General features: G+C 33.9%; 1 protein-coding gene across 1 annotated transcript; it reads right to left on the bottom strand.

Moving 5' to 3' along the window:
* Positions 1-2147: 2147 nt before the first annotated feature.
* LOC106408872 (probable protein phosphatase 2C 74) lies at positions 2148-5711 on the bottom strand (the record flags this gene model as incomplete). The annotated part of the gene is made up of 4 exons (XM_048766847.1): positions 2148-4593; positions 4764-4881; positions 4983-5354; positions 5622-5711. Coding segments are annotated over 4 exons (771 nt in total), but the record flags the coding sequence as incomplete, so codon positions are not given.
* Positions 5712-12832: the final 7121 nt, after the last annotated feature.

The raw sequence follows: 12832 nt of genomic DNA, 5'->3' as shown, positions 1-12832 counted from the left end.
CCGAAACGGGGCTTTTAGCAGCTAAACCAGTGTCATTTCCGTTAGAACATAATCATAAACTTGCTCTTGATGAAAGTGATTACTTAAGCGATGTTAAGGCCTATCAGCGTCTGGTCGGTAAGCTCATATATCTGAGCAACACACGCCCTGATCTTGCCTATTCCATTCATGTTTTATCTCAGTTTATGCACAAGCCTTGGAAGACTCATTGGGAGGCAGCTATACGTGTCGTACGATATCTGAAAGGAAGTCTCGGTCAAGGCATCTTATTACGAGCTGACACTGAGCTCAAATTGACCGCGTGGTGTGATGCAGACAGGGCGGGGTGCCCGCTCACGCGACGATCATTAACAGGCTGGTTTATTCAACTAGGAGGATCTCCTATTTCTTGGAAGACTAAGAAACAACCTACGGTGTCGTTATCATCGGCTGAAGCTGAGTACCGAGCAATGGCATTCACACTGAAAGAAATCTTGTGGCTGCGCGGACTACTCAAAGCTCTTGGTATCATACTAAAGAAACCTATTCCTCTTTACTGTGATAACCAAGCTGCGATACACATCAGTGAGAATCCAGTTTTTCATGAGAGAACAAAACATGTGGAAACGGACTGCCATTTTGTGCGTGACGAGATTGTCAAAGGAACCATTGCTACACGATATGTCTCTACAAAGGATCAGCTAGCGGATATTTTCACTAAGGCATTGGGCAGTCGAGAGTTTGAAGGATTCATGGGCAAGCTGGGCATTTGCAACCTCCATGCTCCAGCTTGAGGAGGGGTGTTAAGGATATATTCCTTTAGGAATATATTCAGTTGTAAACAAATATGTAAAGAGTATCAATGTGTCATTATTATGATACTCTCGATATAGGAAAGTGTCGATGTATACATGAGAGGTCATTGACCTAAGAACGTAATAAGAAAACCCTTACAGAAACAGTTTTCTTGACATGGTCTGTCAAATAAAAAACCAATGCCTCCTTCTCCTTCACACCACGTGATCTCTCACCTTATGTTTGCTGTCTTGGCTTCCCTACATCTGCCAACTGTCATTTCTACAGCCTTACTAAATGGAATCCTTAGAGCAGGATTATCGCAAAAACCGTTACAGGTTTCTTAATTTTTTTTGTCTGATTTAAAAAAAAAATTAAAATTGAACCAATTGCGGGCTGCCACGTGTCGGTGGGGTCTGCGAACAGTAAAAAAACCCTCAACAAGCGATACTTATTTGGTGGTTTATGTCACCGATTTTTAACATTTTTGCGGGACCTACAGACTAAGAAACTCTTTTATCTACTGCGATAACTAAGGATGTTAAAATGGGTTTGAAACCCACATGCCTAAATGGGTTTTGATAAAAAACAAATGCCCATTTAGACTCATTTAGCTATTCGAGTATTAAATGAGTAACCCTTTTAAGACCCATTTATTAAATAAGTTCTACTTAAAATTAATGGAGACTCTTTTAACCCATTTAACTTACTACTAGGTGACCGGTCCGCACAGGGTGCAGACATAAGAAAATTCAAAATATGGAATAAATATTATATAGTTTTTAGAAGTAACGACTTTTACAACATGATACCACCGTCTTTGGGAGAATTCATCAGCCATGGAAAAAAGCTGGTAGTCAATATTTAAGATGGACGAGAGGGAACAAAGTAATATCAGTATGAAGAGGCAGATATTGTGTGTATATATAATTACAACGTCACAAAATATTTTGTGTGTTTAAGAAGATACTTTCATTCAAAAAATGGAATAAATAGTGTATATTTTTAGAAGTAACAAATTTTATATTATCATTAATTAGAATTTTATTGTATATGTGTCGTAATTCTTTATTTTAGGTGAATAATATTATTTTTCCATAAATAATAAACAAACATTCATGTAGACATATTAAAAGAAAATATAATAAAATTGAAAATATTATCTATAAATAATATAAATTATGAAGTAGAATTCTCGATAAAGAAAGCAAATTCAATTAGAAACCTGCAAAAAATTAAATAAATTTTGTAAGCAATTTGACGGGTTAACATTATTTGATAGATTTATAAATTTCTAAATTTTATTGAACACGAAATAATATTAAATTGACATACCGTCATCGGTCTCCTAACTCATCACAACCCATCTGGCAAATACAAAAAATAAATAATTGGAACAGTTTATATATTTTAAAATTTGTATTTGAAAAAAAAAAGTAGATTAAAATTACGTACCGTGACTACGGAATATTCTGAAAAACTTGTTTGTAGACAACATATTTTGGATGAATATGCGTAATCCTCCCTATCGCAAAGCCTTGTCTCCGTGGTACCCATTCTCTCGTACCTGATTTCCAAACAAATTTTGTTGGAAATAGTTACAAATGTCAACTCTCTTACCTCTGGGTATTTTTTTGTTTGCTATGAACCAGGCCAAAAACATGGATTGGTTGATAGTCTTTTTGTTGAGAATACTCTCAATAGGTTCATCTTCATAAAAAAAACACCAGCTCCTGATCCGGAAGATGAAATCCAAGTTTCTCTACAGCAGTAGTACAAAAATGTGTAGGAAAAGCAAGAATCCGCCACGACGACTCACATGCAGTAATATATCTAATTAAGAAATACGAAAACATAAATTAGTAAAGATGAACGTAGACCTTAAAATATAAAAGACAGATAAACTCTATTTTTTAATAATTTATTTATTTTATTGTAAGAAAATGAGTTATATAAATTTCATTTATGATATTATATATATTTTTAAAGTGTATACAAATATATTTTTACTAATAGTAATAGATTATTGATGTATTTTCCTATGATGATTACATAGCGTAGAATACAACAATATTGTTTTATATCTATTATTAATAAATTATAAATAAAAATAAATATGATATATACAAAAACATATAGTAAAAAAACCCAAAAAATTTGTATGTTACGTCATCCACTTAATATATATGATATTATTGACTTAGCACTACAGTGTGACCATATATTTAACTAATTTGACGATATAATATTATAAATGAAATTTATTTTGGAGTAGATGATAGTGAGATATTCCCAAAGACACCTAGATCACCCTTTGGTCCCTTTTAGATTGACAAGAAATCGCTCATGAAGTTGATTGTTCACTGATCCGATCTGTATTGATCAGTTTTGGAGAAATGATCATAACTCTTAAACCAAAGTTATAAATGAAGATCCGTTTTCGGCTATAGATAGACATATGAGTGAAGAACTTACCCTATAGTTTGGCTTCAAAATTCACTGATTTTATCATCCATTCTTCTTCTTACAAAACATATTTGATGTGTTTCTTCTCCTTTTTAGGTGGCTATAATGACTTTTCTTTCATGGTGGCTATTGTAGGTGGTTCCGATGTCATTCCGGAAATAATTCACCACTCCATAAGCCTCTGTTAAAAGGGTCATGAAATTTCTAATAAATAGAGAAAATTTAGGGTCTCTTATAATTAAACTGGGTCAAAAAATTTAAAGTCGGTATAGATTGATCATCTGATTTACAACTATTTGAAAAAGATTCATTGGCATGCCACATTTTAGATTCACTATTTATCAGTTCTTCTGAAACTCTGATGTTATCTGAGGAAGGATCAAGATTCAAGGACTCTTGCCTTGGATTTATGTGCCTCTCAGCATCCAAACCAAAATAAAGCCTTAAAGGCACAAAAGCAGGGCAAACACTCTAAACAGCACTTTTGGTCTAAAAAACAGATGCGATTTCTAACATATAAAAATTGCTCAAACAAACAGAAATGCGGCTTCAGAAATTTATTTACAAAAAAAAGGAAAAAAAAAGAGAGACTGTAGCAAAAGTATTGGCATTGTTATATATACAAACAGTGACTTTTGACGGGAACATAGAGCATAAGAGACATTTAGAGACTAAAAAAACTGAAAGGGAGAGAGAGATAGACAAGAGAGATAGACAAAGTCTAATCTCACATTTTCACCTCCTGCCTCTGTTCTATCTCCGTACTCTTTGGTTGTCACGAGTGTGAGGTGATTTGGTTCCCGAGCCTGGAGTTGACGTTGATGTTGTATCAGGTTCAGTAAGGCCATTGCTGATGTGTTTATCCACTGAGAAAGAAGCAGTTGATAATTTGTCTGGTTTCGAGTCAAAGGAAGAGGCAAACTACAGCGCAGTCATCGACTTTTGAAGTGGAGAACTTCCATCTTCAATTCCTCACTGCAGCTTCCACCAAGGCTCGACCAGCTGTGCAACGTGTTGGTGCTTTCGCTACAATCTCCACAACTTCTTCATTCGTCAATACATCCCATATCTAGCAAAGTTTCAAGAACACACTTAAGAGACCAAATAGTTTTGTACCTCTATTATATGCATTTATTCAGAACTATTGGACTTTTTACTAATACTATTTCATTGACAGTGTGATATCTCTTACCCAATCAGTTGCCAAGACAACAAATTCATCTTTCTCAGTGAGGCGTCGGTAGGACACGTCAGGCACAGAAATGAGACCAAAGTCCTTAAAGCAAAAATCTCCAAAAGCACGCGCCATGGCCAGACCAGGTGAGTTGCATCTCTTTATCCTTGCTGCTTCAGCTGGTAACATCAAAACTCCCAACTTTAATTGATAAAAACCAAAATATCTTCTCAAATGCTTAAAAGCTAAAACTAAAGTTTCCTCACAGTAGTTCCGTAAGAAGAACTTAAGGATGATGGAACTGGTTATAAAAACCTTTGTGAAGAGGAAGATGTAGCAGTAAAATAACCTGGAACATCTGGTTTGAGATCTTCAGTTAACTGAAAAGGAACAAGTTTATTCTCTTTATTCCTCGTACCCAATACTGCTCTTGAATCCCCAATGTTTCCAACAACAAGATGTTGACCCTAAACCAAATAGCCTAAAGAACAAAAAAAAATACAAATGAAAAGGACTTTTCGCAACAAAACTCAGACACAACATGAGAATATTTGGTCCAACTATCTACCTGCTTAACCATAGTAACTGCAGTAGTACCACTACAAAAGCAATCAACATCCACTTGCATCTTCAATTCCTTGTCCATGAATCTGTAGGCTTTGACAATCGAGGTCAACAGCATCTGAACCATATCCTGATCCTTGTTGTAGACTCGGGATTCACCATTAGCAGATATTTGCACAAGGCTGTCAGAGGTCATTCTGTCAGCAGTGTTGAGGCTGATCTCTTTAAGAACCTCCTCGCAGGAGAGATAGGACTCCAAGTGAGAGCCTACTTTGAGCGGAAGCAAATCCCTTACTCTCTTTGCGATAACGTGACCGTAAGGACCATGTCCATCAAATACACCACAAAATACAGTGTCCTCCATTGACCCAAAATTCTAAAACATTTCAAAAAAAAAATCAAATATTCAGCTGAGTGACACTAAGCCTATACAACTTATTAAAAAGATAAAACTTCAAAAACTTATATATTTGACAATTAAACCAATGGTCCTTGGAGTAAAACATTTGATGGCATACTTTTAGAAAGTAAATGAAGATAGTTATATAGAATTTACAGCAACAAGAACTATATTGAAGTAATACATTTAATGAGAATGTACACATACTAATTAACAAAATTGGTTTTAACAGAACAAACGCACCTCCCAAACAATCATGGCGTCCTGGTTAGGACCTTTCTTGCCCTGTTGGGAGAAGAGAGACGCATGATCGGTAGAGCCATTCAAGAATTTGGGTTATTTTCAATATATATACAGTCGATTTATTTTTCATATTAACGATGCACAATAATTTGCATAATAAATAAATCAAACGCTTAAAGAAAGATATTAAATGTGTATTGTGAATAAGTGATTTGCATATTTAATGATTTCAACTTGCGCAAGTAATCCATATTAGAAAGGTAAGTTATTAAAAACAAATTTTGTCAATAAGTTATTTGCATATTTAATGATTTCAACTTGCGCAAGTAATCAATATTAGAAAGGTGAGTTATTAAAAACAAACAACCTAATTAGAAACATTAAAATATTTTCTAAGCAAATGTAATTAATATGATATCAACATGCGCAAGTTTACTGTTTGAATAATAAGGAAAGTTTTTAACATTTGTCTTAGTTCTAAATCTTGCCCAAGGCTAAATTAAATCGATAATTATTATCCCCCTAGCTATATATGGGCTTAACGAAATCGACAATAGTTTTGGGCTTGTCTATATAAGCGATTGATTAAAATAAATGAAAAATAAAATTCAAAAAAATCGACCAATAGAATTATAACAATTTTCCTGAGAAGCTCTATATTAATGCCATGTCAGCAGAAATCACTAAAGTGACTTCTCTTTTAATATAGAGGGGGATAGTTAATTAATTATTTTTTTTGTGAAAAAATGTGATTGTGTGTTTTTGACGAAAAACTCGATTTTACAGTTTATACGGAAACACACATTTTACGGTTTTGGCGGGAAAACTCGATTTTTGGTTTTGGCGGAAAAAATCATTTTATGGTTTTGGCGGTAAAAATCGTTTTCACGTTTTTGGCGGGAAAATTTGGTTTTACGGTTTTGGCTGGAAAACACGATTTTACGGTTTTGGCTGGAAAACACGATTTTACGGTTTTGGCGGGAAAACTCGATTTTGTGAGTTTGGCAGAAAGACTCGGTTTTACGGTTTTGGCGGGAAAACTCGATTTTCGGTTTGGCGGGAAAACTCGATTTTACAGTTTTGGCGGGAAAACTCGATTTTGGGATTTTGGCGGGAAGACTCGATTTTACGGTTTTGGCGGAAAAATTCGGTTTTCGGTTTTCGGTTTTCGGTTTTGGCGGGAAACTCGATTTTACGGTTTTGGCGGAAAAACTCTATTTTCGATTTTGGCGGAGAAACTCGATTTTGTGATTTTGGCGGGAAGACTCGGTTTTACGATTTTGGCGGGAAAACTTGATTTTCAGTTTTGACGGGAAAACTCGATTTTGTGATTTTGGCGAGAAAACTCGATTTTACGGTTTTGGCGGAAAAAACTGATTTTTGATTTTTGCGGGAAAACTCGATTTTGCGTTTTTGGCGGAAAAACTCGGTTTTGCATTTTTGGCGAAAAACTTGATTTTCGGTTTTGCGGAAAATTTTGATTTTACAGTTTTGGAGGAAACTCGGTTTTACGATTGGCGGGAAAAGTTGATTTTACTAGGATAATTTGATTTACGTTTATATAATAAAAATTAGTTAATTTTTTCATTTGTTTCATATAATTTCTGCTAAGAGAGCATAAAGTTAGAAAAATTCTAATTAAATCAACAATAGTTTAAATGAGTCTAAATGAATTTAAATGGGTACATGTAAATTTCGCGGGTTCTAAATGGGTACCCCTAATAAATTTATTTTTAAATGGATCTAAATGGATATGGGTTCTAATTGGAGTGGGTCTTAAATGGGGTGAGTTTAAATGGGTTGGGTTTTACCATCTTAACATCTCTAGCGATAATCCTGGTCATAGCGTGTTTAGTACCGTAGATTCGAAGTTCTTTTTTATTCCAGTGATTTGATTGATTACATCAGAAATTTTCAGATTTTATGTTTCGGAAAAACAATTTATTCCAAAATTACTTAAATGAAAAAGGAAATTTTGCTAAAAATTAAATCACATGTTCAATATACATATGACCACTGTCATTGATATGCAAAAAAATGAAAAACTTATATCAGTAAGAGTACCATTATCCCTAGCACTCCATTAGGGGTGCTTAATCATTTTTTAGTATTAAATATCTGTTAAGCATTTTATTAAGAAACTTATAAATTTTGATCCTCCAATGCAAGATGCTTATTTTGGGGTGCTTAAAAAATAAAATATTAAACATTGTTTTATTTTAGATAAAAAAATTTTATTAAATAAAACATATTAAAAGATAACATTTTAAACATAGATTTAAAAAAAAAACATAAAAATAAAGATTAGTACAATAAACGAGACTAATTTGAAAAAAACATGCGAGCTCATTGGTTGTCTTCATCACGTCCAAATTTACACCATACATGTTCAACCAAATCACCTTTCAGTTGTTCATGCATTTGTCGATCACGAATTCTAGTTCGAACACTCATCATATTGGCGATATTTGTAGGGATATCTGTAGAATACGTGAGATCGACATGTGAACTTCCGTTGTCCTCTCCTTGTTGGAATTCAGAAACATCAAATTGAGTGTATCAATCTCGTTCGTCTTCTACTATCATATTATGGAGTATGATACATGCTCTCATAATCTTACCAATTTTGACTTTATCCCAAAAAAGTACTGGATTTTTAACGATGGCAAAGCGAGCTTGCAAGACTCCAAAAGCAAGCTCGACATCTTTTCGGATAGCTTCTTGGCGTTGAGCAAATAACACTGCTTTCGGCCCTTGTAGTAGTGAAATAGATTGGATAAAAGTTGCCCATTTCGGATAAATACCATCGGTGAGATAGTAAGCCAAGTGATACTCTCTTTCATTGACAGAGTAAGTCACTTGCGGAGTTTGACCATTTATTATGTCGTCAAAAACAGGTGAGCGATCAAGAACATTGATATCATTTAAGGTACCTGGAAGTCCGAAAAACACATGTCATATCCAGAGATCATATGAAACAACCGCCTCTAAAACGATTGTTGGTTTGCCCGAACCACGAGAATATTGCCCTTTCCAAGCGGTGGGAACAATTATTTCACTCCCAATGCATACAATCGATGCTTCCTATCATCCCGGGAGTATCCATACTCTCCAACATCAAGTAGACGTTGAAGATCAGCTGGTGTTGGTCTACGTAGGCACTCATCGCCGAACAAATAAATTATTCCCTCCACAAAATTCTCAACACATGACCGAGTTGTTGTTTCACCGAGACGGAGGTATTCGTCGACTGTATCAGCCGCAGTACCATATACCAAAACACGGATAGCTACTGTACACTTTTGGAGTGCTGAGAGACCAAGCCTTCATCAAATGCATTATCAAATGATTCATCTAAAAGGTCTTGAGAAGAAGAAGCCATATAGAAATTGTGAGAAGGATAGAACAAGAGATTAAAATGGTGAGATGGAGAGAAAACGCACTTGCGAAGATGAGTTTAAAATGGTGAAATTAAAATGTCCGTGGTTGTTGATATGATTAAAGAGAGGAAGATGAGTTTGACAAAAGATTGGTGGTGTTAGAAAGCGAGAGAGAAGATGAGAGTCTTGGTGTTGTTTTTACAGTTTGGTGGTGTTAGAAAGCGAGAGAGAAGATGAGTCTTGGTGTTGTTTTTGCATACAAGTCGAGGGAGAAGTTTATATAGAAAGAAGCATCGATATTAAGGCTCCAGTGTCTTCAGCAAAGTTAAAATCTTCGTTGCCTTGACTGCCTAAGAAGAGGACTTGCGATGAAGAAAGTGAAACACTTTGTTGACTGTTAAGTAAATCAACAAAGTTTGCAGACTCGCTAAATGGATTAAAATCTATTGCATAAGTCAAAGAGGAGTTGGAAGAGAAGGTAAGCGTTTCAAAGATGGAAGAGAGAAACAACAGATAGGAATCTGTTGAAGTTGGAAGAGGAAAAAAGTGTTTTAAGAGGGAAGAGAGAAACAACAGACTCGCATTGAACACTCAAAACAAATTCAGAGTTGACACATATCTAACTTCTATTAATTACCCTTTCACAACCATAATCAATTACAAAGCAAGTAATTTATTAACAACAATTCAATTCTTTTTCACATGCAAAGCAATTCATTTCAGTACCTAACTCAACCACACAATATCCTTTTTTCATTTCAAAAGATCAAAGAGACCATCACTTCTATTTATTACCAACATTTATGCCAACAGACCTAAACATTAACTATTGTTCTCAACCATAAAGCTTTCAATGAAGACAAACCTAAAGGATGAAGACATTTACTTGTATTTTTGAAGGAAATGCACTCCTCTGCTTTGGCGATCCCTCCTCATCTACCTTGATCCGTGCAGCTCAACATACAAACACACAGAAGCAAAACAAAAATGAGTAACAGAGCAAGGAATCAAATACATGACACACGATTCAATTCAGACAAGAAGCTAAATCATATAATTGAACTCTTAAACAATTCAGGCCAGAACCATTCATGACACTCGATTCAGAGCAGAAGCTAAATTATATCATTTAAGATCAGAGTTCATTTCATTCTACCTGAATCCACAACATATCAATTCAAGCTAAATTATACTATCTGAACCTAAGTAACAGATCACATTGTCTTGCAATTTTACCTGTATTGCGGACTAGATTCATAATCAATACATTGTACTCCTCTTGTTTAACGAACGTTCGTCTCTTCATCACTCCATCTGAAGCAACAAAGACAGAGACAAATCATGATGCAGAAACAAACACAACTAATCAAAATAACAGAGAAGGATTCATACATGCAAAGAAAAATTCTTAGCTTTACATTTCCTTTTGAATTTTGGAGACAGAGGCGAAGTCTTTCTTCATCGAGGTGAGCCATCGAGGAGAGATTATCTTCAACAAGAGATTAGGAGAAGAGATCACGGAGGTGTCGAGGAGATCGACCCAGAGAGTCGCCGAGAGATTGCTAGGAGAGCGAGAGACACGAGGAGGCCTCATCTTCGACTGATTCGGTAGAGGAGATATAATCTTCGAGGAGGGATGAGGAGGAGAGATCACGGAGGCGTCGAGCAGATCGACACAGAGAGTCGCCGAGAGATTGCTAGGAGAGCGAGCGACACGAGGAGGCCTCATCTTCGACTTATTCGGTCGACGAGAGATAATCTTGAAGGAGAGACGAGGAGGAGAGATCACAGAGACGTCGCTTTCGCGAGAGAGAAGCGGAGATAAAGGTGGAGTCGTCGAAAATGAAACCGAACAGCCGCTTGCGTTTCGTGAGAGAGAGAAAGAGAAGCGGAGAGATGAGCGCCCAACACGTGTCCCACAAGACCTGTATCTTGTGAGGCTAAATTAAGCGCCGAGTCTTCTTTAATTACATCATTTCCTTTTTTTTTAATTACTAAAAACATTATGCAACCCCTTAAGCGTTCTGGTTAATGATGCTCTAAGTTTCCTTCGATGACTAACAAAATGCAAGTTCAATTAAATATTTTTCATTACTGAGTTTTAGTTGGGCCTTCATAACTCAAACAAAAATAATGGGCCAGGAGATCTATTGAAAAGGAACCCTATTATTTTAAAGTTTGGGATATTTAGGTTTCAGATTAATCTGGTAAACCGAACGGAACAAAATCAAACTAAAATAGATTTGGTTACTGGAGTTCAAATATGATTCCTTGACTTGTCGAACCCATATACAACAGTGTTAATGCTATCTTAATTTTTTTGTAAACCAATTATGTTTTTTCCAATTAGTATTAAACTAGATCTCGACCCGCGCAACTGCGCGGATTTTTGTTTTCATTTATTTTTTAAAAAATATTTTGTTTTCAATTCTAAATTGTTACTCCCTCCGTTTCATAATAAGTGTCGTTTTAGATAATTTTTTTTGTTACAAAATAAGTGTCGTTTTCGATTTTTAATGCAAAATTTATGAAAAATTTATTTTTCTATTGGTTGAAATATGGTTAGGTGTATAGGTAATAGTGTTTTTTATAGGAAATGTACAAAATTAATTATTTTCTTAATCTATGTGCCGAAACCTAAAACGACACTTATAATGAAACAGAGGGAGTATATATTATAATATATATGTGTCTATCAATTTTTAAAACATAATAAGTTTACCCTATATTTTTTCATTGGATAGATTGTTTCAAAATTTCACATGTATTTGTATCTTCTTCTATATATATATATTTTCAGATTATTATTTCATTATTAAAATCGTAACTGTATATATAAAAATTAGTAAAATATTATTTTATTGTCATATTCAAAGATATTGTAAGATTTCAAAAATTTAGAAAGTTTTTGAAAAATTAAACTTTTCGCTTCATAGATTTATATTATCGAGTAAATAATTAAACATTTAGTGTTTATTTAAATTATAAAATAAACTATATTGTTTAAAATTTGTGTTCATTGGTTTAATGTAGTAAATATTAATCATTGTTAGATAATATGATTTTTGTTATTTAAAAAAAAATCTTTATAATTTTAAAAGTTAACATCGACAAATACTTAAATATTTAACATATGGAGGTATAGTATTACAACATTAAATTATATCTATTTAATTTATACTATCTATAAATCCAATGAATCATCTATTGTTTAAATTTAATTATTGATAGCCCAATAAAAATTTCTGGTATGCTCAAAATTTAAAAGATAAGATTAGAGATCGAAGGTAACATGAATTTCTAGGAATAAGTCTATTAGGTCTTTTTTTTGTCACAAAAAGTCTATTAGGTATATTTTAAAAAAAATCACACATGAATCAAGGTTGTGACTTCTGTTTTAATATATAAGATTCTTTTGTTATATTTTTTTAAACATCCACTGTTTAATGATATTTAAAAAGTAGTATTTTTTTATAATTGTTCATTTTATTAGCTACAAATTGTTGGGAAAAGAGCATGGATCTAAAATTGTGTCATTTTACTAATAGCTAGTATTGATTTCTAACCAAATCATTACTAGCTATTATTATGTATTACATTGTGAGGCATATTAAGAAAGAATGTATGGTTAGAAAACAAACCATGGTGGTTTAGTGGTTAACAATTCATCATAGTGGTTGATAGTTTATCCATTTTTAAAGAGTCATTTTAATGCCATTTCAACTCTTGCTCAAGTATTGCAGACTTCTTCATCAAATTCATTCATTATTCTAGCAAATTCACAACAGCATTTGATATCTTTTATAGATTACATTAATACAAGTTCAATTA

The sequence above is a fragment of the Brassica napus genome, chromosome C8 (genome assembly GCF_020379485.1).
Source record: "Brassica napus cultivar Da-Ae chromosome C8, Da-Ae, whole genome shotgun sequence".
NCBI lineage: Eukaryota > Viridiplantae > Streptophyta > Magnoliopsida > Brassicales > Brassicaceae > Brassica > Brassica napus.
Note: the sequence above shows the minus strand (reverse complement) of the source record. Positions and strands in the feature narration are given on the sequence as shown.